The 22230-nt window shown below is 69.1% G+C and overlaps 4 protein-coding genes across 4 annotated transcripts; 3 read left to right on the plus strand and 1 right to left on the minus strand.

Annotated features, from left to right (window-relative positions):
- The first annotated feature begins 1725 nt into the window (after positions 1 to 1725).
- Positions 1726 to 4131, plus strand: RAD9A (RAD9 checkpoint clamp component A). Its single transcript, XM_063158263.1, has 11 exons — positions 1726 to 1880; positions 1956 to 2026; positions 2120 to 2254; positions 2342 to 2456; positions 2578 to 2677; positions 2806 to 2915; positions 2996 to 3102; positions 3174 to 3238; positions 3314 to 3415; positions 3494 to 3719; positions 3791 to 4131. The coding sequence occupies exons 1-11, from the start codon at positions 1847 to 1849 to the stop codon at positions 3887 to 3889; spliced, it is 1164 nt and encodes a 387-aa protein (XP_063014333.1). The 5' UTR covers positions 1726 to 1846; the 3' UTR covers positions 3890 to 4131.
- PPP1CA (protein phosphatase 1 catalytic subunit alpha) lies at positions 3949 to 6642 on the minus strand. The gene is made up of 7 exons (XM_063158265.1): positions 6561 to 6642; positions 5940 to 6071; positions 5626 to 5856; positions 5321 to 5425; positions 5009 to 5232; positions 4424 to 4558; positions 3949 to 4302 (listed from the first exon to the last, which is right to left on the minus strand). Exons 1-7 carry the CDS (start codon positions 6613 to 6615, stop codon positions 4192 to 4194), a joined length of 993 nt encoding a protein of 330 aa, XP_063014335.1. The 5' UTR covers positions 6616 to 6642; the 3' UTR covers positions 3949 to 4191.
- Positions 6643 to 8498: 1856 nt separating this feature from the next.
- CARNS1 (carnosine synthase 1) lies at positions 8499 to 15969 on the plus strand. The gene is made up of 10 exons (XM_063158266.1): positions 8499 to 9449; positions 10590 to 10608; positions 11012 to 11243; positions 11580 to 11669; positions 11892 to 12379; positions 12629 to 12809; positions 13365 to 13450; positions 13781 to 14012; positions 14088 to 14359; positions 14442 to 15969. The coding sequence occupies exons 2-10, from the start codon at positions 10606 to 10608 to the stop codon at positions 15666 to 15668; spliced, it is 2811 nt and encodes a 936-aa protein (XP_063014336.1). The 5' UTR covers positions 8499 to 9449; positions 10590 to 10605; the 3' UTR covers positions 15669 to 15969.
- A 1798-nt stretch (positions 15970 to 17767) lies between these two features.
- On the plus strand, positions 17768 to 22053 carry RPS6KB2 (ribosomal protein S6 kinase B2). Its single transcript, XM_063158267.1, has 15 exons — positions 17768 to 17877; positions 18482 to 18516; positions 18618 to 18738; positions 18826 to 18894; positions 18959 to 19106; positions 20124 to 20181; positions 20262 to 20362; positions 20435 to 20525; positions 20607 to 20697; positions 20803 to 20910; positions 20991 to 21053; positions 21123 to 21200; positions 21282 to 21389; positions 21461 to 21573; positions 21885 to 22053. Exons 1-15 carry the CDS (start codon positions 17806 to 17808, stop codon positions 22051 to 22053), a joined length of 1425 nt encoding a protein of 474 aa, XP_063014337.1. The 5' UTR covers positions 17768 to 17805.
- Positions 22054 to 22230: the final 177 nt, after the last annotated feature.

A 22230-nucleotide genomic window follows, 5' to 3' on the forward strand; every position in this document is an offset into this window, starting at 1 on the left:
GTCCCAGCACTGCCCCTACACGTGGCTGGGCCAGGAGCTCCCCTACCTGCACCCACAAATCCCGGGTGAAAGGCACCGAGCGCTCCAGCCAGGGAAAGGAGGAGGAGGAGAGGCTGTCACCGTGCCCTGGAGGAAGGCAGCCACGGGACAAGGGCTCTGCAATGGGGCCCCTCGGCTCGGGCTCCGCGGCCACCGGGGCCGGCAGGAGGGACGGGGAGCGGCGGGGGGGCCCTGCTGGGAGGCGACTCGAGTTCCCGACAGCCACATCCCCCCTCCCCCGGGGCCACGGTCCGGAGCTGCTGCTCCGCTCCGGGCTGGCTGCGGCACAGGCTGCGGGCTAGGCTGGTGTCACACTGCTGGGACAGTGTCACATCCCCGAGCCAGTGTCACACTGCTAGGCCAGTGTCACACAGCTGGGCCAGTGTCACACAACTGGGACAGTGTCACACAGCTGAGCCAGTGTCACATCTCTGAGCCAGTGTCACATCCCCGAGCCAGTGTCACACTGCTAGGCCAGTGTCACATCCCTGGGCCAGTTTCACACTGCTGGGCCAGTGTCACATCCCTGAGCCAGTGTCACATCCCTGCAAGTGCTCATGGACACACGGGAGGAACTGGGCCGACGGGAAATATCCCTGCCCATGACAGGGTGGGCTTTAAGGTTCCTTCCAACCCCAACCATTCTGGGATTCTATGGACCACCCATGGATACACCTGGCCAGCCCAGAATTTACAGTGTACCCCCACTGGAGAATTCTGGGAGACCCCCAAAAATCCATCCCTGGAAGTGTTGAATGGGGCCTGGAGCAACTTGGTCTAGTGGATGGTGTCTCTGCCCATAGCTTTAAGGTCCCTTCCATGCCCAGCCATTCCATGATCCTATGGGAGGCACAGCCAGCAGCACCTCCAGCATGGAGAGAGACCCTCGAGCATTAACTTACAGCATTCCACTCCCCTGTGGAAGCAGAGATAGGGATCCCCAAATTCCCTATCCCGGGAGGCAGGGATCCCCAAAACACCGGATCTTGGGAAGCACCGGAGCGGCTCCGGGGAGTTGCAGCCCTTCGGGGGGAGCACCGTGCCCCGGGAATGCGGGAAGCGGCAAAGGGACCGGGAGGTGCGGGCAGTGCGGCGGAAGGGCGGCCTGGCCCGGGGTGCTGCCGGGAATGAAGGGACGGTCAGGGTGCTGGGAGGCACAAGCACCGGGGAACGATCCCGGCAGAGCCCCAGGACGGGTCGGGAGGCCCCGGGAAGGAGCCGGTGCGGGGCTGAGCGCCGGGAGCCGCTCTGAGGGGCGCGTCGAAGCCCCATTGGCTGAGCCGCACGTCACTTCAAACTGCGCCCAATAGCGCGCTGTGGGAGGCGGGGCTTACCGGCGGGGCAGCCCCGAGAGCCGCCGGGCCGAGGCCCCGCCCCTCCCGCCGGTCACGTGAGGCCATCGCGCCGTGCCGTCACGCGCCCCCCTCAGCGCGGACCAATCGGCTGGCGGCGGGGGCGGGACAGAGCGGCGCCCCCGGCCAATAGGGAGGCGGCCTGGGAGGGCGGGCGCGGGAAGCCGGGAAGGCACCGGCGGGGCGCGGCGGGGAAGAGGCCGGAACCGCCGGGAAGGGACGGGGCAGGGGGGCTGGGGGGCACCGCCGCGGGGCCGCTGCGGAGAGACGGCACCGGCGGGGCAGGGAGGGAACAACCACTGCGGCGGGGGGAGCGGCGAGGCCCGAGCGCAGCCCGCTGGGGGCGTGGCATAGTCCGCACGCTCCGCTAGGGGGCGTGGCCTGCGGGCGAGAGGGCGGGGCCCAGGGGCTGGCGCGAAGGCCCCACGTGCCCGCCCGGTGCCGGTACCGGTGCCATGAAATGTGTGATCGCCGGCGGCAACGTCAAAGGTGAGCGGGGCCGGGGGCCCGGGAGCGCGGCGTGCCCGGGAGCCCGGCCTCACCCCCGCACCCTCTCCTTCCCAGTCCTCGGCCGGGCCGTGCACTCCCTGTCCCGCATCGGCGACGAGCTCTACCTGGAGCCCACCGAGAGTGGGGTACGCAGCACCGAGGGCGCTGGGCGGGAGCTGGGGGCTGCTGTGCCCCCTCCCTCCGTGCGGGCAGTGCCAACACTGTGACTGTGTCCCCAGCTGTCCCTCCGTGCTGTCAACTCCTCCCGTTCTGCCTTCGCCGCCTTCCTCTTCGCACCGCTCTTCTTCCAGCTGTACGAGCCGGGCAGCGCCGGGCCCGACATCGAGCTCTTCCGATGCAAAGTGCACATGAAGGTGCCGTGCCCTGCCCGGGCGCCCCCACAGCTCCTCGGTGTTCCGGGGACCCCGGGCAGGTGACAGTCCCCATATCCATCCCCACAGTCCTTCCTGGGCGTCTTCCGCTCGCTGCCCTCGCTGGAGAAGTCGGTGGGGAAATGCCTCATCCTGCTGAAGCCCCGTGCCAGCCGCCTGGTCCTGCAGCTCCACTGCAAGCACGGTGAGTACCGGCGGGGACAGCCTGGGGGGTGACACGGTGAGTACCGGCGGGGACAGGCACAGCAGGGATGTGCTGGCACCGCCTCCTGCCGTGCTGAGCCGCTGTCCCCCCCCGCCACCAGGTGTCACCAAGACACACAACCTGGCCTTCCAGGAGTGCGAGCGGCTGCAGGCCGTGTTCGACACGCAGCGCTGCGCCAGCCGCCTCTGCGCCCCGGCACGGTGAGTGAGGGGACACCACGGGGGTGGCACCGCGGGGGCACAGTGGGGTGAGGGCGGATGGAAGGAGGGAGCCCGGCCGGCCCCAGAGGCAGGATTTGGGGTGCTCAGCCCCCTCCCGTGCCCCTCAGGCTGCTGGCAGAGGCCGTGGTGCACTTTCCCCCGACGCTGGCTGAGGTGACACTGGGGACTGGCACCGGTGGCAGAATCAGCCTGCGGAACTACGTGGAGGACGAGGCAGGTGAGTCCTGCAGGGTAAGGGGCCCCCTCCCCACCTTGGGGTGCCCTCCAGCCCCCCACCCACCCCGTCCCCCCCTGCAGAGCCGAGCAAGACGATGGTGACGGAGCTGTGGCTGGCTGAGGACGAGTTCCAGTCGGTGGCTGTGGCCCCAGGCTCCCACATCACCTTCTGCCTCAAGGAATTCCGTGTGAGTCCCCTGCCGAGCCCCCCAGCCCCGTGTCGCCCCCTGGCCCCCCTCACCCTCCCCTTTGTCCCCAGGGCCTGCTGAGCTTTGCCGAGGCCGCCAACCTGCCCCTCACCATCCACTTTGACGAGCCCGGCAGGTAGGAGCGGTCACCACGTCCCCACCCTGTGCCAGCCCCGTCCCTGGCACCCCCTGAGCCCCTCTGTGTCCCCAGGCCGGTGATCTTCACCCTGGATGACACTGTCCTGGAGGTTCACCTGGTGCTGGCCACCCTCTCCGACCTAGACAGCAGCTCCCAGTGCCCTTCCACCAACGGGTGAGTCCCAGATGAGCCCTCCAGCGGCCACGGGCAGGGAGCAGAGTGACCATTCCCAATCCTCTCTGTCCCCACCAGCGTGTCCCACCTGCCTGCCCCGCCAGACGACTTTGGTGACGACCTGGAGTCCTACATGGCAGCCATGGAAACCAGCGAGGGGTGCTCAGAGGGACCCCCCAGCCCCACCTTCCCCCTGCGCACCCCCCAGCCAGCCAAGAGCAAACCCCAGCAGCAGCAGCAGGAGGAGGAGGAGGAGGAGGAGGAGGAGGAGGGAGCTGTGCCAGGGACCCCCCCGCACAAGAAGGTGAGGGATGGGTGTGCCTGGGGGCAGGGGGTGGGCAGAGCCTCCTCCTGACCCCCCATTTCTCCCCACAGTTTCGCTCCCTGTTTTTTGGCTCGGTGATGACACCAGGAAGGCCTGGTCCAGCCACCACCCAGGAGGTGCTGGCGGAGGACAGCGATGGAGAAAGCTGAGCCCCCGAGTCACTGCCACCCCCAGCCTCCATCCAACCACCAGCACAGGCACCCCCCAGTGACCCATTACAAGTTTATTCCTCAAAAAATCCTCCTGCCCCCCCCTCCGCTGCCACCCCAGGGCTGGGCTCTGGGCTCCCCCCTCGCCCCAGCACTCCCTGCCCTGGGCCTGGATTTGCTTTGGTGGAGCGTGGCGGGGGGGGGGCAGGATCCTACAAATAAAAAAACGAGTCGAAAGAAAAGCGACCTGATGCTTGGGCGGGGGGCTGTGGGGCGTGGGCAGCACGGGGGCGGCTCCCAGCTCATTTCTTGGCTTTGGCAGAGTTTCGGGGAGGGGTGACGGGGCGCCCGGCGGGGTTCAGCCCGCTGAACTGCCCGTATTTGCCTTTGTTCTTGTCGGCCGGCTTCAAAATCTGCGGGCAAAGGGGGAGAGAAATCAGTGAGCTCCCGCCCAGGCTCTCCACTCTGCAGGAGGGCAGAACTCCCTGCAGCCCTCCCTGCAGGAACCAGGGGTGTTTCCCCTCCTGGGCTCACCTGGAAGGAGCACATGAGGGTCTCATCCACGCTCATCATGGCGCCGGCGTTGTCGAACTCGCCGCAGTAGTTGGGGGCCGAGAAGAGGGTGACGAGCTGGCGCTTGGCGAAGAACTCGTAGCCGTCCTCCACCACCTGGGGGGCACATGGAGTTGGTAAAAATCCACTCCCCATGGCCGGTATCCACCTGCCCTGGCTAATTCCCAGTGCCCCAGGCTGAATATCCAGCCCTCTCTACCAGGGTGAGCACTCCCTGCCCTGCAGCAAACAGCCACGGCTGGGACAAACACCCAAACACCCACTGCCCCAGGGCAGGCATCCATCATCCAGAGTGATTATCCAACCTCTGGGAGGAACAGCCACATCCAGGGGTGACTATTCATCCCTCCTGGGCAAAAACTTCAGAGCAAATACTCAAATGCTGAGGTTAATCCCAAATCCCAGGGAAAACACCCCCAGAATTCCACCCCACACACTCCTGGGGTGCACACTGCCCTTGAAGGGGAAATACTCGGGGTAGAACCACCTGGCACCCACTGGAGACCCAACCCCAGGTGTGCCCAGTGTCTGGGGACCCACTGGTACCTGGTGTGCCCGGCAGATGAGGTCCAGGTCGTGCTTGTGCAGGAATTTGGCCACCACCTCGGCGCCGAAGGTGAAGGAGACCCCACGGTCGTTCTCCCCCCAGCCCTGCACGTCCTTGTCGGGGTCGGACCAGAGCAGGTCACAGAGCAGCCCCTGATCCGGGACATCCGTGGGCCGCATGATCCGCCGGATCTGCTCCATCGACTGCAGGTCTGGGGACAGCCCTGCGGGAAAGGGACACCCCCAGAGCTCAGCAGGGACATCCCACCCCTCCTCCAGCCCTCCCGGATCCCTGGCAAGGGCCATTCCCACCTCCGTGGCAGCAGAAGATCTTCTCATCCACAATGGCGGCGATGGGCAAACAATTGAAGCAGTCGGTGAAGGTCTTCCAGAGCTTGATGTTGTATCTTCGCTTGCCTAAGGGGGACAAAGGGGGCTTGGAGATGACCCTGGGGACAGCAGGACATGGAAGGGCAGGAGGACACACAGGAAGGGCAGGAAGAGGGAGGGAAGGAGCTCCCAGGTGGGGTCAGTGTGGGACAGCACTGGGATAACAGCGGGAAAAGGGGAGCCCAGGGATGGCAGCAGGGTTTGGGGGGCACAGCCTGGGCACTCACACTCGTCATAGAAGCCATAGATGCGGTTGATGCTGGCACACTCGTGGTTGCCCCGCAGCAGGAAGAAGTTCTCAGGGTACTTGATCTTGTAGGCGAGCAGCAGGCAGATGGTCTCCAGAGACTGCTTGCCCCGGTCCACGTAGTCCCCCAAAAACAGGTAATTGCTCTCGGGGGGGAAGCCCCCGTACTCAAAGAGCCTCAGGAGGTCGTAGTACTGCCCGTGGATGTCACCTGGGGAGGGACACAGGCTGTGAGTGTCACCCTGCAGCCCCCCACGCCACCCCAGCGCTGCCCAGCAGCCACGCAGGCCTCACCGCAGATCTTGAGGGGTGCCTCCAGCTCCAGCAGGATGGGCTGGCTCAGGAAGATCTCCCGGGATTTGAGGCACAGCCCGCGGATCTCGTTCTCCGTCAGCTGCACGTTCTTCCCCGGCCGCGACCCTTGGACTGCTCCCAGCGCAGAGAACACGATCAGGGATCCCCAAGAGCTCGGGGACCCCCAGAGCACCCCAGGAACCCCCGCTCTGCCTGCCCCAGCCCTCCCTGCCCGTATCCTCCCCGCCCTCCAGGCCCAGCTGCGGCCCGCAGCCCCTTGGGGACAGCCCCGTCCCCTCCCGTTCCCCTCGCCGGTGCACACACCCCCTGGGGCCCGCATTTCCTGCAGCCCCGTCCCGCGGGGCACAGACCCATTGGGGATCCCCCCTCACATCCCCCGCGCCCTGCGGACTCATCTCCAGCTCCGCAGACCCCACAGGGACCCCCCCAAAACCCCTCCCGGCCCTGACCCCCCCCAACCACCGCGGCCTAACCCGCCCCCGCCAGGCCTAGGCCGGGGACCGCCCCGCGGCGCCGGGACGCGGCCCGAGCCGGCCCCGGGAGGTTCCCCGAGCGGCGGGAGGGCGTCCCGGCGCTCGGGGGGCGGCGGGGGCCGCTCACCCTCCAGGAGGCGGCTGATGATGGAGTCGAGGTTGAGCTTCTCGGTGTCCGCCATGGCCGCCCGCGCGCCGCCCCGCCCCGCGCGCCCGCCCAGAGCGGCCCCGGTGCGCGTGGCGCCCCCTGCCGGCCGGGAGGACTCAGAGCAGCGCGGCTGGGCCCGTGTCCCGCTGTCCCCCTGTCCTCCTGTCCCGTGTCCCCGTGTCCCGCTGTCCCCCTGTCCTCCTGTCCCGTGTCCCGCTGTCCCCGTGTCCCGCTGTCCCCGTGTCCCCCTGTCCTCCTGTCCCGTGTCCCGCTGTCCCCCTGTCCTCCTGTCCCGTGTCCCGCTGTCCCCGTGTCCCGCTGTCCCCCTGTCCTCCTGTCCCGTGTCCCGCTGTCTCCGTGTCCCGCTGTCCCGCTGCCCCCCTGTCCCCCTGTCCCGTGTCCCGCTGTCCCCGTGTCCCGCGGTCCCCCTGTCCTCCTGTCCCGCTGTCCCCGTGTCCCGCTGTCCCCTCTACCACGCCGTCCCAGCCCCGAAGGGACAGCAGGGACCCACGGCGGTGTCACACAGGCAGGGTGACGGCCGTGGAGAGGGGACACGCTCCTCAGAGGGACATTCCGGGCAGGGGAACGTCCCGGGAAAGGTGACACCCCGGGCAAAAGGGACATCCCGGGCAGAGGGACATGCCTGGGATGGGGAACGTCCCGGGAAAGGGGATACCGCGGGCAGGGAGCCTTCCCTGGAAAGGAGAATGTGCTGGGCAGAGGGACTTCCCTGGAATGGAGGGCTTCCCGGGAAAGGGGACGTCCTGGGAAAGAGGACATTCTGGGAAAAGGGACAGCCTGTGAAGGGGGACATCTGTGGGCAAGAGAACAACCCGGGCAAGTGGACACGCCGGGCAAGGGGACGCGGGGGACAGCGGGGACATGGACTCGTGCCCTGGGCCTGGGGACACAGGGCTAGAGAGGGAGGGGAACAGCCTCGGCACAAACAGCGGCTACCGGGACTGCGAGGGGACAGGAGGGGGACACGGAGGCCACCGGGGATCCGCATCCCGTTCCTGGGAGCACAGGGACAGCGGATGCTTGGCAGAGCCCAGGGGTGTCCCCACCCGGGGGACACCGTCGGGAGCGTCACCGGGCCGTTGCCGGGAGATTGTTGCCACCCCGAGGTCCCCGGTCACACCCCGCAGGGCGGGCTCCCACCGGGGACACGGGGGAGGGTGACACATTTGTGCCACCGCTCATGAAAGGTGGCAGTGGCAGGGATGGGGTTATGGCTGTCCCCTGTCCCCACTGGCTGTGCCACGCCGTCCCATTCCCTGGGTGCCACGCCGTGCCACGCCATGCCATTCGCTGTGTCCCATTCCATGTCGTGCGGGGAGGTCGCGAATAGCTCCCGGGGCCTGCCCTGACATTTCTGCTCCGCGGTGTCAGTTTTACTCCCGTCCCCGGCTGACCCCGGGCTGGCCCCGTCCCTGCCCCGGTCACTTGTCCCCCTATCCTTGTCCCCGTCCCTTGTCCCGCTCCCTACCCCAGTCCCTTGTCCCCGTCTCCCGGCCGTGGCACCCCGGCCCCGCTGTCCCCTCCCTTCTGCCACCCCCTCCGGAGTCCCCGTCCCCCCGGTGTCCCGGTCCCCCCGGTGCCCCCGGGCCCGCCCCGCCCCGCCCCGCCCGAGCAGGACACGGCGCCGCCGCCACCGCCGGGACCGGAACGGGCAGAGCCGCTGTGCTGGGGCTGCGGCAGCACCGGGACCGACACCGGGAAACCCCGCCAGAGCCCGACCCCGCCGCGACCGGAGCGGGGAGAGCCGCAACACCAGGAGAAACCGACATCGACAGACAGACACCGACTGACACCGACGGACACCGACAGACAGACACCGGCACCGGCACCCCGGTGGGTGCTGGTGGCCGCGGGGGTGTGGGTGGGTTTGGGGGTGCCGGTGCCGGTACCGGGGGCACGGGAGCAGCGGGATGGGGGCGGGGCGTGTGCGCACACCTGTGGCACGGTGCAGGTGACAGGCGGGTGACAGGTGGGTGATGATGTCCGTGACACAGTGACAGGGTGCAGGTGGCAGGGCGGTGGCACGGCGCAGGTTAGGGGGTCTGGGTGGCAGTGCGGGTGACAGGGTGTGGGTGGCGGGGTACAGGTGACAGGTAGGTGATGTGCGTGACAAGTTGTGGGTGATAGATGCAGGTGACAGGGTGCCGGTGATGGTGCGGTGTCACGGTGTGGGTGACAGGGTGGGAGTGACAGGTGCGGGTGACAAGACCCCGGTGATGGTGCAGGTGACGGTGACAGCGTGTGGTGGGTGACAGGGTGCACGTGACGGTTCAGGTGACAATGAGAGGGTGGCGGGAGGCGGGGGTGGCACGGGTGACAGGGAGCGGGTGACAGCGCGTGCGGGACCCTGCGGAGCGTGTTGCCTTCTGGAGCAAGGCAGGCGACCTGGTTCTGAGGAACAGCTCGACAGCCCACTCTCCAGGGCCGTTCGGGCCAATGACACACGCAGACACCAATGTGGTGGACGGTCAAAAGGCGTTTATTACTTCTTCTCATGGGGTCTTATAGTCTAAGGGGTCTCTATGTCAAAAGGGGGTTTGTCCTTCTTATCTATGGTTAGTGGGGAATGGAAAAGTACTGGGTAAGGGATGGAAAGTTACTGGCATTCGGTTAAGGAAGGCTACATTCCTATGTTAGTTTCTTATCTATGAGTAACAGAGGGTCTTATCTACGGGGAACAGAGGGTCCTGCCTTTCCGTAACATCGCGACAACTTCCGCAGCGCCTTTTCCCTAACTACCACAGGAGCGCCAGCCGGGCTGGTGGCCCCGCGCCTGCCGGTGGCGGTGACGGTGACAGTGACAGTGTGACAGTAACGCCGCGGGCAGCTGGAACTAAGCCGGGGGACGTGCGTGCTGGCAGCTGCGCCGCGCTGGGGACAGGGGGACAGCAAGGGGGGAGGGCGAGGGGCGTGCCCGGGCAGGGGACGCGGGACAGGGGGACAGGAGAGCCCCGCCAGGCCGAGCCACCCCCCGGCTCCCGCTGAGGCAGCTCGCTGCTGACGGGGACAGGGACACGGACAGGGGTGCCAGCGCCTGGCGCGAGGTGGCAGAGGGGACAATGGGGCTCTGTGTCGCCTAATCCGGGGCACGGGGCCGGGGGTTGGCACCCCGGGGTGGCGCGGGGGGGGTTTAACGGCCAGACCGGCCGGTGTCGCCTGTGCCAGGCGTCCCCGAGCCCTCGTCCCCTGCGCGCTCTCAGGCCACGGCTCCCACCCCAAGGTACCGGGCGACACCGCTGTCCCAGCCTGGGGACAGCGCAGCACCTCCCAGCCGGGATGGAGGGGACAGGGCGGGCCCGCGGCTGGGGCGGGCGCGGGCTTTGAGGGACCCCCGCGAATGGGTTTTGGGGGGTCCTCGTGCCACGCCACCGAGCCGTGTGTCCCCAACGCTGTCACCGGGTGCCGGGCTTGGGGACAGCCTGGTTGCCAGCGGGCACCGCTCAGCTCCGTGCCTCAGTTTCCCTCTGTGCCCAGCTCTGCCGCGGTGGCACCTGCTGGGAGCGGAGACACCCGGGGGGGGGGGGGGTTGGGGACACCCCTGTCCCCGGGTCTGCACCCCCAGGGCACCTTGGCACCCCCGGGACGGGGAGGTGCCCCCGGCTGTGCTGAGCTGGCACGGGATTACACTAAGCCGGAGGTGCCACCGGGGCTGGCACCAAGGGGACAACCTGAGGCCACCGCGATTGGCACCAAGGGGTCAATCTGGGGCCACCAGACCTGCCAACGAGGGGACAAGCTGGGGCCACAGGGGCTGGCACCGAAGGGTCAGTCTGGGGACACTGGGACTAGCACTGAGGGGACAACCTGAAGACACCGGAGCTGGCACCGAGTTGTGCCCAGGGAGCGTGCCAGGCTCTGGCGGGTGCCGCAGGACGGGTCCCCCGCTCTCCGGGAGCTGGGCTGGGGCTCCAGCACGGCCGGGGGTGGCCGGGGAGGGTGGCATGTCCCCGGGGAGCCGCGCTGACTCTGCCTGTCCTTCTCTTGCAGCCCCTCTGCCACCAGGATGGTGAGTGGCCCCGGGTGCGGGTCCGGGCGGAGGTGGGTGCCCATCCCGGGTCCCGGCGGTGCCGGGCACTGGCGCGGGGCAGCGGGCAGCGCGGCGTGCTGTGCCCACCCGCCGCGTGACCCCGCGGGGACAAGGGGACGCTTTGTCCCGGAGCTGGCGGCCCCGGCGGCTGGCACTGCTGCCCCGCTGTCCCCGAGGCGGTGGCGCCGTGCCCGGCGCCCGCAGCCCCCCAGCGCCCCCGCCCCACGGTGCCAACCCCCCGTGCCCACCCGGGCTCTGTCCCCGTGCCAGCTCCGTGCCGGACCCGTGACAGCCCCGTGACAGCCCCTAACCCCACGCCAGCCCCATAGCACCCCCTTACCGCCGTGCCAGCCCCGTGCCAGCCCTGTCCCTGCTCCCGCAGCTCTCGACGCCCCAGGCGAGCCCGGAGCGGGTGCCCAGCCCCGAGGAGCAGCAGTGGGCAGGGCCCGAGGCGCTGTGCCCCGGCTGGCTGGAGGACGAGGCCCCCGATGACGAAGTGCCCGGGGACAGCGGGGACCCCGACGGTGCCACCCACGCCTACGAGAGGCTCCAGAGCGCCCTGTGCCAGGAGGGGCTGCCCCCCACGCTGGACTGCTCCGCGGAGCCCCGCACGGGTTGGGGACACGCGGGGCGCCGTGCCAGGCTGGGACACGGGGGTGGCAGGGACCGGGCTGGGGATGGGGGCACGGTGCCAGGCTGGGACACGGGGGTGGCAGGGAGAGTGATGTGGACTCAGTGCCAAGCTGGTGACACGGGGGTGGCAGGGACAGTGATGGGGGCTCTGTGCCATGCTGGGGACACGGGGGTGGCAGGGATAAGGGTGGCAATGGGGATGCGGTGCCAGGCTAGGGACACGGGGGTTTGGGGGCTCCTAGCCACACCGGGGTGCCACGGGCAGGGTGGCGCCAGGGTCCCCATCCCGAGGCTGTTAACCCTTCCCTTCCTGGCAGGATTTGGCCCGCTGGACATGACCGTTTGCATCCTGGGCTCGCCCATCCCCTTCCTGCCCGTCCTGCTGGAGGGTGGCACCCGCTGCCCAGGTGGGTGCCATCCCCTTGTGCCCACACCCGCCTGTGCTGCCTGACCCGCACTGTGAGGGAAACTGAGGCAGGGGAGCAGGGCGGCAGCAACCCCCCGTCTCCCGTTAATCCCAGTACACACCAGTTCAGCAGCAAGTGCCCTACCCCCAGCACCACTCCCTTGAGGGGCAGTTTGGGGCAGGGGGTGCCCACCACCGTGCCCACCGCCGTGCCCACCCGCAGGTGCCATGGTGCTGTGCCTGTCCCCCTCCTGGGCCAGCCGGGTGCCATCGGAGTCGTGCCCGGGCGCCTGGTCCCTGCTGCTCTCCCGGGGCGTCTCCTTCAAGATGGGGGGGCACAGCGCCCTGGAGAGCTTCGTGCCGCCCCGCCGTGCCAACTACGTGACGGGCACCTTCGCGCCGGGGGACCCCGAGGGCGGCTGGGTGGGCGAGCTGGCCCGTGACCTGGACTGCCCCACGGGGGGCTCGGTGCCGCTCGCCCACCGCCTGGAGGACGCGCTGCTCGCCCGCTGGGTGCTGGCGGCTCGCGCCAACCTGCCCGTGCCCCCCACGCTGGCCTTCGTGCTGGGCACCAGGGGGGACCTGCCCGCCCTGCCCGCGGCGCCCGGCGTGAGGCTGGTGAGGCTGCAGGACCCGCAGGGCCAGCAGAGCCTGGTGCAGGAGGAGGTGGGCGCCTTCCTGGGGGGCACCGCCATGGAGCCCTACGGCCAGGTGGGCACGGCAGGGCGGGCGGCGCTGGTGGCGCCGGGGTGCGCTGGGGGACAGCGAGGAGCACGGGGTGGGGTGGCTGTGAGGGTGGCGACCAGGTGGCACTGGGGGGCATGGGGTGGCAGGGGTGGGTGCTGGGGGTGGGGTGGCACAGGGTGACAGCGATGGGTGCAGGGGGTGGGGTGGCACAGGGTGACAGGGATGGGTGCAGGTGGCACAGGGTGGCACGGGGTGACACGGAGGTGCCCGCAGGTGGTGGTGCGGCCGGCGGGGTGGCGGTGGCGGGGGACAGGCGCCCGCAGCACCCACAGGAAGGAGGAGGGCGCGGCGGTGGCGCAGGCGGTGGGTGCCCTGCTCCGGGGGCTGACGGAGGAGGACAGCGTCCTGCTGGAGGCCATGGTGCCCACCGCCCGCCTGCCCGTGCCCCCCCCACGTAAGGCCCCCGCCCTCGGGCGCCCACCACCCTGGGAGGGGGGGGAAGAGACCCCCGGGGTCCCACGGGTCCCTGCAGCTGTGCCGGCCACGTGTCTGTGCCCTGGGGCGGGTGGGTGGCGGCCATGGGGGTGCCCAAATTACTGGGGTCCTGGGGGAGGGCACGAGGGTCACACCCACGGTCCCCTGGGTTAGGGGTGGGGGACAGATCGCCACCTTGGACCCCCACAGACCCATGGGGAGAGGTGGGGAAGGTCACCCTGGACCCTCATTGTCCTCTGTGGTGGGAGGGAAAGTCACCCTGGACCCCCACGGTGCCCTGGGCTGGGCAGGGTGTTGGGGTGACCCCCTGTGACTCCCCACAGTCCCGTGGGGCTGGGGATGGCAGTGGCCATGCTGCACCCCTCATTCCCTGGGGCTGGGCTTGGCCGGGGCCACCGCGGTGCCACAGGGAGCCCCAAAAGGCCCCGGAGGAGGAAGAGGAGGAGGGGGAGGTGGGGCAGGGCGGCCCCGTCCCCGCATGGCGGCCGTGCCTGCCCTGTCCCTTGCCCCCCAGGCAGCCCAGCCCCGCGGCTGCCCATGGCCCTGCGCATCTGCACCCTCGTCTGCAGGTCCTGGGGGGACCGGCCCCAGCTCTGCCAGGTACGGCCTGTCCCCACACCCCGTGTGGTGGCTCTGTGTGTCCCCAGCCTACGATGGCTGTCCCCGTGTCCTGGTGGCCCCGTATGTCCCCAGCTGTGGTGGGAGGCTGTCGCAATCTGTGTGCTATGCCCTGTCTGCCTGTCCATGTCCCCGTGCCCTGGTGCGTCCCCAGGACTGGTGGCCACCCACAGCCACGCCTCGGGTCAATGTGTCACCCCACGTCCCTATGCCCTGGTGGCAGCTGCGTCCCCAGGCTATGGGTTGGCACCCATACGCCGGTGGCAGCCGGTGTCCCCACACACGTGGGTGTCCCCGTCTCCCCACGCACAGGTGGCCTGCGCCGTGGGACGCGCGGAGAGCCCGGTGCGCCACGGCGCGGCGCTGCCGCAGGGCCTGGACTCCGGCCTGCAGCAGTGCGGGGTGGCGGCCCCCGGGCAGCGACAGGCGCTGGCCACGCGGCTGCGGGAGGCCACCGAGGCCGCCGCGGCCGCCCTGCTGGCCAGCGAGGCCGAGCTGAGCCCGCGGCAGCGCGGCGGGGACCGGGCCCGCACCGACATCCTGGGTGAGCACGGCGCGGGTGACACCGCCGGTGCCCGCGGTCACCCCGCGGTGCTGAGCGCGCCGTCACCGTCCCCAGGCGTGGATTTCCTGCTGGCGTGCGTGGATGAGGCGCTGGAGCTGGTGGCGCTGGCCGCGAACGGGCAGCGGTGCCTGGAGACGTGCGTGCTGGCCGAGGCCATGGGGCGCGGCGTGGGCGAGCCCCGCGGGGACGTGCCGCGGCTGCTGGCCGAGGCCATGCTGCACCGGGCGCAGCGACACCTGGTCGAGGGCAAGGACATCCTGCTCATCGGGGCCGGCGGCGTCAGCAAGAGCTTCGTGTGGGAGGCGGCCCGCGACTACGGGCTGAGGGTGAGGGGCTCGGGGTGCCGGGGGACGGCACGGCCCGGTGAGGGGCCGGCCGTGCCCCCGTGACGCCTCTCCGCGGCCGCAGATCCACCTGGTGGAGTCGGACCCGGAGCACTTCGCGGCGGGGCTGGTGCAGACCTTCCTGCCCTACGACAGCCGGGAGCACCGGCGCGACGAGGAGCACGCGGAGCGGGTGCTGGAGCTGCTGCGCTCCCGGGGGCTGCGGCCCCACGCCTGCCTCTCCTACTGGGACGACTGCGTGGTCCTGGCGGCGCTGGTGTGCCAGGGGCTGGGGCTGCGCGGCCCCGCGCCCGCCGCCGTGCGGGTGGCCAAGCAGAAGAGCCGCACGCACCGGCACCTGCAGCGCTGCCGCCGCGGCCGCCCGCCGCCCGCCGCCTTCGCCGTGCCCTGCCGCCGCCTGCGGAGCCACGGCGACGTGGAGCGGGCGGCGGGCGCCGTGCCCTTCCCCGCCGTGGCCAAGCTGGAGTTCGGCGCGGGCGGCGTGGGCGTGCGGCTGGTGGAGAACGCCGGGCAGTGCCACGCTCACGCCGCCCGCCTCTGGAGGGACCTGCGCGACGACGCCGACCACCCGGGCATCGGGCTGGGCTGGGGCAACGCCATGCTGCTCATGGAGTACGTGCCGGGCACCGAGCACGACGTGGACCTGGTGGTCTTCGACGGGCGGCTGCTGGGCGCCTGGGTGTCGGACAACGGCCCCACGCGCGTCCCCGCCTTCCTGGAGACGGCGGCGTGCCTGCCCTCCTGCCTGCCCGCCGACCGGCAGGCGCAGCTGGTGCGGGCGGCGCTGCAGTGCTGCCGGGCCTGCGGGCTGCGCGACGGCGTCTTCAACGTGGAGCTCAAGCTGGGCCCGGCGGGGCCGCGCCTGCTGGAGATCAACCCCCGCATGGGGGGCTTCTACCTGCGCGACTGGATCCGCGAGGTCTACGGCCCCGACCTGCTGCTGGCCGCCGTGCTGGTGGCGCTGGGGGTGCCGCCCGTGCTGCCCGCCCGGCCCGCGGCCCGCACGCACCTGGCCGGGGTGATGTGCCTGGCCTCGGAGCACGGTGACACCCTGGCGGGCGGCGGCGGCATGGAGGCTCTGCGGGAGCTGCACGGCCGCGGGCTCGTCCGCCTCAACCGGCTCTTCGAGGAGCCCGAGGGGGCCGGCGAGTACGAGGAGCCGCTGCTGAGCGTGGCGTGCGCCGGGGCCACGCTGGCCGAGGCCTGCGAGCGCCTGCTGGGGCTCTGCCAGGGGCTGGGCATCGACTCGCCGCGGTATCCCGTGGAGCATTTCTTGTCCCACTTCAAATAGCGCCGGGCAGGCAGCGGGGAGAGCGGGGGAATGCGTGCCCCGGCACACCCGGCACCGCTCCCGCCGCCCCGCAGCCCCTCCCCGGCATCCCCCCGGCACCCCTGGCCTGGCACACCATGTCCTGGCAGCCCCACACCGCCCTGGATCCCAGGCACCTGCCCTGCCACCCCATTGCCTGGCATTCCCATGTCCTGGCACTCCATCCCCTGGCATGCCCTCGCTCCCCTGGCAGCCCATTCCCTGGCACCCTGGCATCCCATCCCCTGGGATCCTCCCATTAACCTGGCAGCCCATCCCCTGACATCCCCCAACTCTCCTGGAACTCCATCCCCTGGCACCCTGGCATCCCATCCACTGGGATCCTCCCATTAACCTGGCAGCCCATCCCCTGACATCCTGAAACCCCATCTCCTGGCATCCCCCACTACTCTGACACCCCAATCCCTGGCATCCCCCATGTCCTGGCACCACATTCCCTGGCATCCCTGTCCATCCTGGCACTTCCTCATCACACTGACACCCCTCACCTGAACATTCCCCCTCTCCCAGTCCAGGCACCCCATCCCCTGGCATCCCTCCATTACCCCAGCACCCCATCCCCCTGCCCAGCACCCCATTCCCCGCTTCCCAACATCCCTCCCTGTCCCTTCTGCCCTGTCCCTACAGTCTGTCCCTGAAGCTGGGGGTCTGTCCCATGCCTGGGGACACACAGGGGGGACACTGTCCCCTGCTGTCCCCGTGCCACCCCCAGGGTGGGGCAGCCAGGACCCCCGAGGCAGCCAGGCCACCCCATGAGAGCAGCAGGTGACACGTGAGGTGTTGGCACCTGCTGGCATGGGGACACCCCACAGGAACAAACCGTTATGGGGAGGGAGACCCCATAATGACAACGAATTATTGGGACATCCCATAATAACAAAGAAACGTGGGGAGACCCCACAATAACACACCAGCAAGGGGAGACGCCACAGTAACAGACTGAGGTGGGGAGGCCCCACAGTGACACCCGGGAAGGGAAAACCCCACAATAACAAATGGGGAGAACCCACAGTAACAAACCCGAGTTTAGGGGAGACCCTACAGCAGTGAATATGAGACCCCACAATAACAAACCGGCATGGGGAGACCCTACAGTGATAGATCTGCACCACGGACCCTACAACAACAGAGAGGCACCCAGGAACTCCCTGGAACAGCTCAGAAATCCTCTGGGAAGACTTGTGTGACGTGATATAGGGCTGTCACTGGGGAGGCCCTACAGTAACACCGGTAACCCCACACTAACACCCAGCCCCTGTAATGCCCGAGATCCTACAACAACACCAGCCACCCCACTCTAACACAGAGCCCTGCAGCGCCCCTGACCCTACAATAACAGCAGAGACCCTGCAATAACACCCACATCCTACAGCCCTCGCGACCCTGCAATAACACCAGAGATCCTACAATAACACAGAGCCCCTGTAGCGCCTGAGAGCCTGCAATAACACACAGCCACTGTAGTGCCTAAAACCCTCCAATAAACCCCAGTCCCTGCAGTGCCCCTGACCCTACAATAACAGCAGAGACCCTACAATAACACCCAGTCCCTGCAGTGCCCCTGGCCCTACAATAACACCAGCGACCCTACACCAACACCAGCGACCCTACACCAACACGCAGCCCCACAGCAGCAGCAGTGACCCCATACCCACCCCAGTGACCCCACAACCAGCCCGGTGCCCCGCAGCCCCACTCGTGCCTTCAAACCCCCACCGGGATCCCCACGTGGGGTCACCGGGGTGCTCCCCTCTCTTCCTGCCCCTCCTCTGACGTCACGGCGGCGTCGCTGACGTCAGCGCGGCGCAGGGGGCGTGGCGGGCCGGGGTCCCCAGTAAAGGCTGTGAGTGGCCGCGCTGTCTCTGTGCTGTTCCTGCGCCACCCGCGGGACCCCCTGTCCCCGTGTCCCCCGCGCTGGGGACACCCCGGTGACGCGCGCTGGGGCGTGGCCGCGGGAGGGGCGTGGCCGCGGGCGTGGCCAGCGCGCGGGTTCCCCGGGCCCCGATAAGGCGGTGACACGGGGGCGTGGCGGGGGCGTGGCCGCTCTGGGGGCGTGGCCATCGGGGCGGGTCCCCGGGGGTCCCGGCACGGCGCCGTCATGGCGGGGGTGTTCGACATCGACCTGGAGACCGAGGAGGGCAGCGACGGGGACGAGCCCGAGCTGGGCGCCGTGAGCCGGCAGCGGGGCGCGGGGGGCACCGGGGCTGCCGCCGGCACCGGGGCTGGGGCGGGGGGCGCCGCGGGGACGGGGGGCACCGGCAGCGGGACGGGGGTGGAGGCGGCGAGCGGCACCGGGGCGCAGTGGGGACGGTGGGAGCGGGGTGTCGGGGTGCGGGGGTCCGCTCGGTGCCGGGAGCGGCGGGCAGGGGCTTGGGGGGGACGGCGGCAGGGCAGTGACCGGGGTCCCGGCGGCGGCGGGACGGGGGTGCAGCCGGGTGTCCGCAGGGACGGGGTGCCGGGGCACCGGGGGCAGCCGCGGATCCCGGGCGGGCAGCGGGCGGCTCCCGCTGGGCAGGGCCCGGCCTCGGCCCCAAAACATCCGGCTGGGCCGGCTCGGCGCTGCCTCGCCCCGCGCTGCCGCGTCCTGCCCGCGTCCTGCCGTGTCCTGCCGTGTCCTGCCCGTGCCGTGCCCGTGTCCTGCCTGCCGTGTCCCCTCCTTGCCCTGTGTCCCCTCCCTGCCGTGGGTCCTCTCTGTGCCGTGTCCCCTCCTTGCCATATGTCCCCTCCCTGCCATGCGTCCCCTGCTCGCTCTGACCGCGAGTTCCCTCCCGCAGGAGATGGAGCTGGAGCCGCGGGGAAACGGCCTGGAGTAAGTGGGGAGAGCCTGCGGGGGGTGTGCAGGCAGGGGACAGGCGGGGCACAGGCAGGGGACAGGCAGGGGACTGTCCCCCTCACCCCCTCTCCCGCCAGGCCGGTGGGACACTATGAAGAGATCGAGATTTCCGAGAGCAGCGTCAACAACGGCCCCGAGCACATCGGCCCGCACTGCTTCGAGCTGCTCCGCGTCCTGGGCAAGGGTGGCTACGGCAAGGTGGGCACACGGCGGGGCCGGGGACACTCTGGGGGGACTGCAGTGTCCGCCGGGGGCGTCCCCAACCTTCCCCGCCCGTCCTTCCAGGTGTTCCAGGTGCGCAAAGTGCAGGGCACCAACACGGGCAAGATCTTCGCCATGAAGGTCCTGAAGAAGGTAGGGGCGCCCCGGCCCCCCCCGCCCCCCCGGGGACCCCCCCCGCTCACCGCCTCCCCCCCAGGCCAAGATCGCCTGCAACGCCAAGGACACGGCACACACCCGGGCCGAGAGGAACATCCTGGAGGCCGTCAAGCACCCCTTCATCGTGGACCTCATCTACGCCTTCCAGACGGGCGGCAAGCTCTACCTCATCCTGGAGTGCCTCAGCGGTGCGGGCGGGACCGGGGCAGCCGGGGGTTGCTCCAGGGAGGGCTGCAGATTGTCCCAGGGGGAGCTCAAGGGCTTCCAGGAATGGCTCAGGGTGTCCAGGGATGGTTAAAGTGTGACTTGGGGTGGCTACACTGTCCAGGGAGGGTGTCCAGGGTGTCCAGGGATGGTTAGAATGTGACCTGGTGTGGTTAAAGTGTCTAGGAATGGCTCGGGGGGTCCAGGGATGGTTAAAGCGTGACCTGGGGTGGCTGCAGCGTCCAGGGATGGCTCAGGGTGTCCAGGGATGGTTAAAGTGAGACCTGGAGTAGCTACAATGTCCAGGGGAATGTCGAGGAGTGGCTCAGGGGGTCCAGGGATGGTTAAAGTGGGACCTGGGGTGGCTGCAGTGTCCAGGGAGGGTGTCCAGGGGTGGCTCAGGGGGTGCAGGGATGGTTAAAGTGGGAACTGAGGGGGCTCAGTGTCCGGGGAGGGGGTCCAGGAATGGCTCAGGGTGTCTAGGGGTGGTTAAAGCGTGACCTGGGGTGGCTGCAGTGTGCAGGGAGAGTGTCCAAGGGTGGCTTAGGGTGTCCAGGCATGGTTAAAGCGTGACCTGGGATGGCTACAGTGTCCAGGGAGAGTGTCTAAGGTTGGCTTAGGGGGTTCTGGGGTGGTTTAAGGGTGTCCAAGGTTGGCTCAGGGGGTTCTGGGGTGGTTTAAAGGTGTCTCAGGATGGCTCAGATATTCCCAGGGGTCATTAAAGAGTGTCCAGGGATGGATAAAGCAGGACCTAGGGTGGCTATAGCGTCCAGGGAGGGTGTCCAGGGGGCCTCAGAGTGTCCGGGCATGGTTAAGGCATGACCTGGCATGGCTGCAGTGTCCAGGGAGGGTGTCCAGGGGTGGTTTAAGGGTGTCCAAGGTTGGCTCAGGGTGTCCAGGGATGGTTTAAGGGTGTCCCAGGATGGCTCAGATGTTCCGAGGGGTGATTAAGGAGCGTCCAGGGATGGCTCAGGAGGGTCCCTCTTGGGCTCTTTGTGCAGGTGGAGAGCTCTTCATGCAGCTGGAGCGGGAAGGGATCTTCCTGGAGGACACTGCCTGGTAGGGATGAGGTGGTGGTGGTGGGTGTGGACGGGGTGGGCACCCCAACATGGCTCACAGGCACCCCAATCCCAATGCAGCTTCTACCTGAGCGAGATCACGCTGGCCCTGGGTCACCTGCATTCCCACGGCATCATCTACCGGGACCTTAAGCCGGAGAATATCATGCTCAACAGCCAAGGTGGGTTTGGGGGCAAACTGGGGAGCCTGGGGGGTTCTCTGGGGGCACTGCTGACCCCCCCACGTCCCTCAGGTCACATCAAGCTGACGGACTTCGGGCTGTGCAAGGAGTCCATCCACGACGGGGCCGTCACCCACACCTTCTGCGGCACCATCGAGTACATGTGAGGTGGATGCAGCACTGGGGGGAATTTGGGGGTTCTGTGCTGGCCCCCCATCCGCTCAGGGCCCCCCTGTACCCCCAGGGCCCCCGAGATCCTGGTGAGGAGCGGGCACAACCGGGCGGTGGACTGGTGGAGCCTGGGTGCCCTGATGTACGACATGCTCACCGGATCGGCAAGTGCCACCGCTGCTCCCTCCCTGCTCCCTGGGGGCTGGAGGGGACATCCCGGGGTGACCTCGGCTCGCCTGGCTCCTCATGGCCCCCCCGTGCCCCCACAGCCGCCGTTCACCGCCGAGAACCGCAAGAAGACCATCGACAAGATCCTCAAGGGGAAGCTGGTGCTGCCGCCCTACCTGACGCCCGACGCTCGTGACCTCCTCAAGAAGGTGCCCCCCAAATTTCCTCCCCCACCTTTATTTATGTAGGTCCTCCCGCCATTCCCATCTCTATCCCTGTTTCTCTCCAGTTCCTGAAGCGGAACCCCAGCCAGAGGGTTGGGGGTGGTCCTGGTGATGCAGCTGATGTGCAGGTACAGGGGTGGGCAGGGGGTGCCCGGGGACACCCCCCGAATGCTGCCTGACACCCCCAAACCCCACAGAAACAGCCTTTCTTCCGCCACATCAACTGGGAGGACCTGCTGGCGCGCAGGCTGGACCCGCCCTTCAAACCCTGCCTGGTATGGGGGCCCGAGGGGGGAGGCTGGGAATGTTTTTGGGGGGCCCCGTGGGAGCAGGCGCCGTGTTCCGTGTTCCCGCAGCAGTCGGAGGAGGACGTGAGCCAGTTCGACACGCGCTTCACCCGCCAGACCCCCGTGGACAGCCCCGACGACGCCGCCATCAGCGAGAGCGCCAACCAGGCCTTCCTGGTAGGGGGGCACGGCCCCGGGGGGGACCCCTGGCACGGCCAGGCCCCCCCGTGACACCCCCAAACCCGCAGGGCTTCACCTACGTGGCCCCCTCGGTGCTGGAGAGCATCAAGGAGGGGTTCTCCTTCCAGCCCAAGGTGCGCTCCCCGCGCCGCCTCAACAGCAGCCCCCGCACCCCCGTCAGGTACCGGGGCACAGGGGGTGCCTGGGGTGGGGCTTTGGGATGGGGGTTTTGGGGTGGGCACCAAGGTGGGGACAAGGGACAGTGCTGGGGATGCAATGGGGGGGCTCAACCTGTCCCATCCGGGGGTACAGAGAGGCTGTGGGACAGTGGGGTGAGGGTTTGGGGTGCTTTGGGAATCAGGGTGGGCCCCAAGGGGGTGAAGGAGTAGGGGAGGTCCATGGAGTATGGGGGTAGGTGGGGCCTCCCGGGGTGGGGAAGGAACTCCATGGGCACTGTCTGACCCCCATCACCCCCTCCTGTGTCCCCCTCAGCCCTGTGAAGTTCTCCCCCTTCGAGGCATTCAAGCCGGTGGCCCCAGGCGACCCCATGGAGCTGGGGCCCCCCCAGGCGCCCCCGCCCGAGGGCACGGCCCCCCTGCCCATCAAACCCTCGGGGGGCGCCAAGAAGCAGAAGGGGGGCCGGGGGCGGGTGCCCAGGTAGGGGTGGGGAGGGTGGGGGGTTTAGGGGGGCCTGGTGCTCCCCATGGGGTTGGGGGGAACCCCACGGTGCTGCTCGTGCTCCGGGGGGCTCATCCCCCTCTGGAACAGCCCCCTGCCCGCCGGGGTTGGGGCACGGGGAGAACCCCCAGCGGTGTGGTCCCCCAGGGGTGTGCCCCCC

Source organism: Melospiza melodia, chromosome 6 (assembly GCF_035770615.1).
Source record: "Melospiza melodia melodia isolate bMelMel2 chromosome 6, bMelMel2.pri, whole genome shotgun sequence".
NCBI lineage: Eukaryota > Metazoa > Chordata > Aves > Passeriformes > Passerellidae > Melospiza > Melospiza melodia.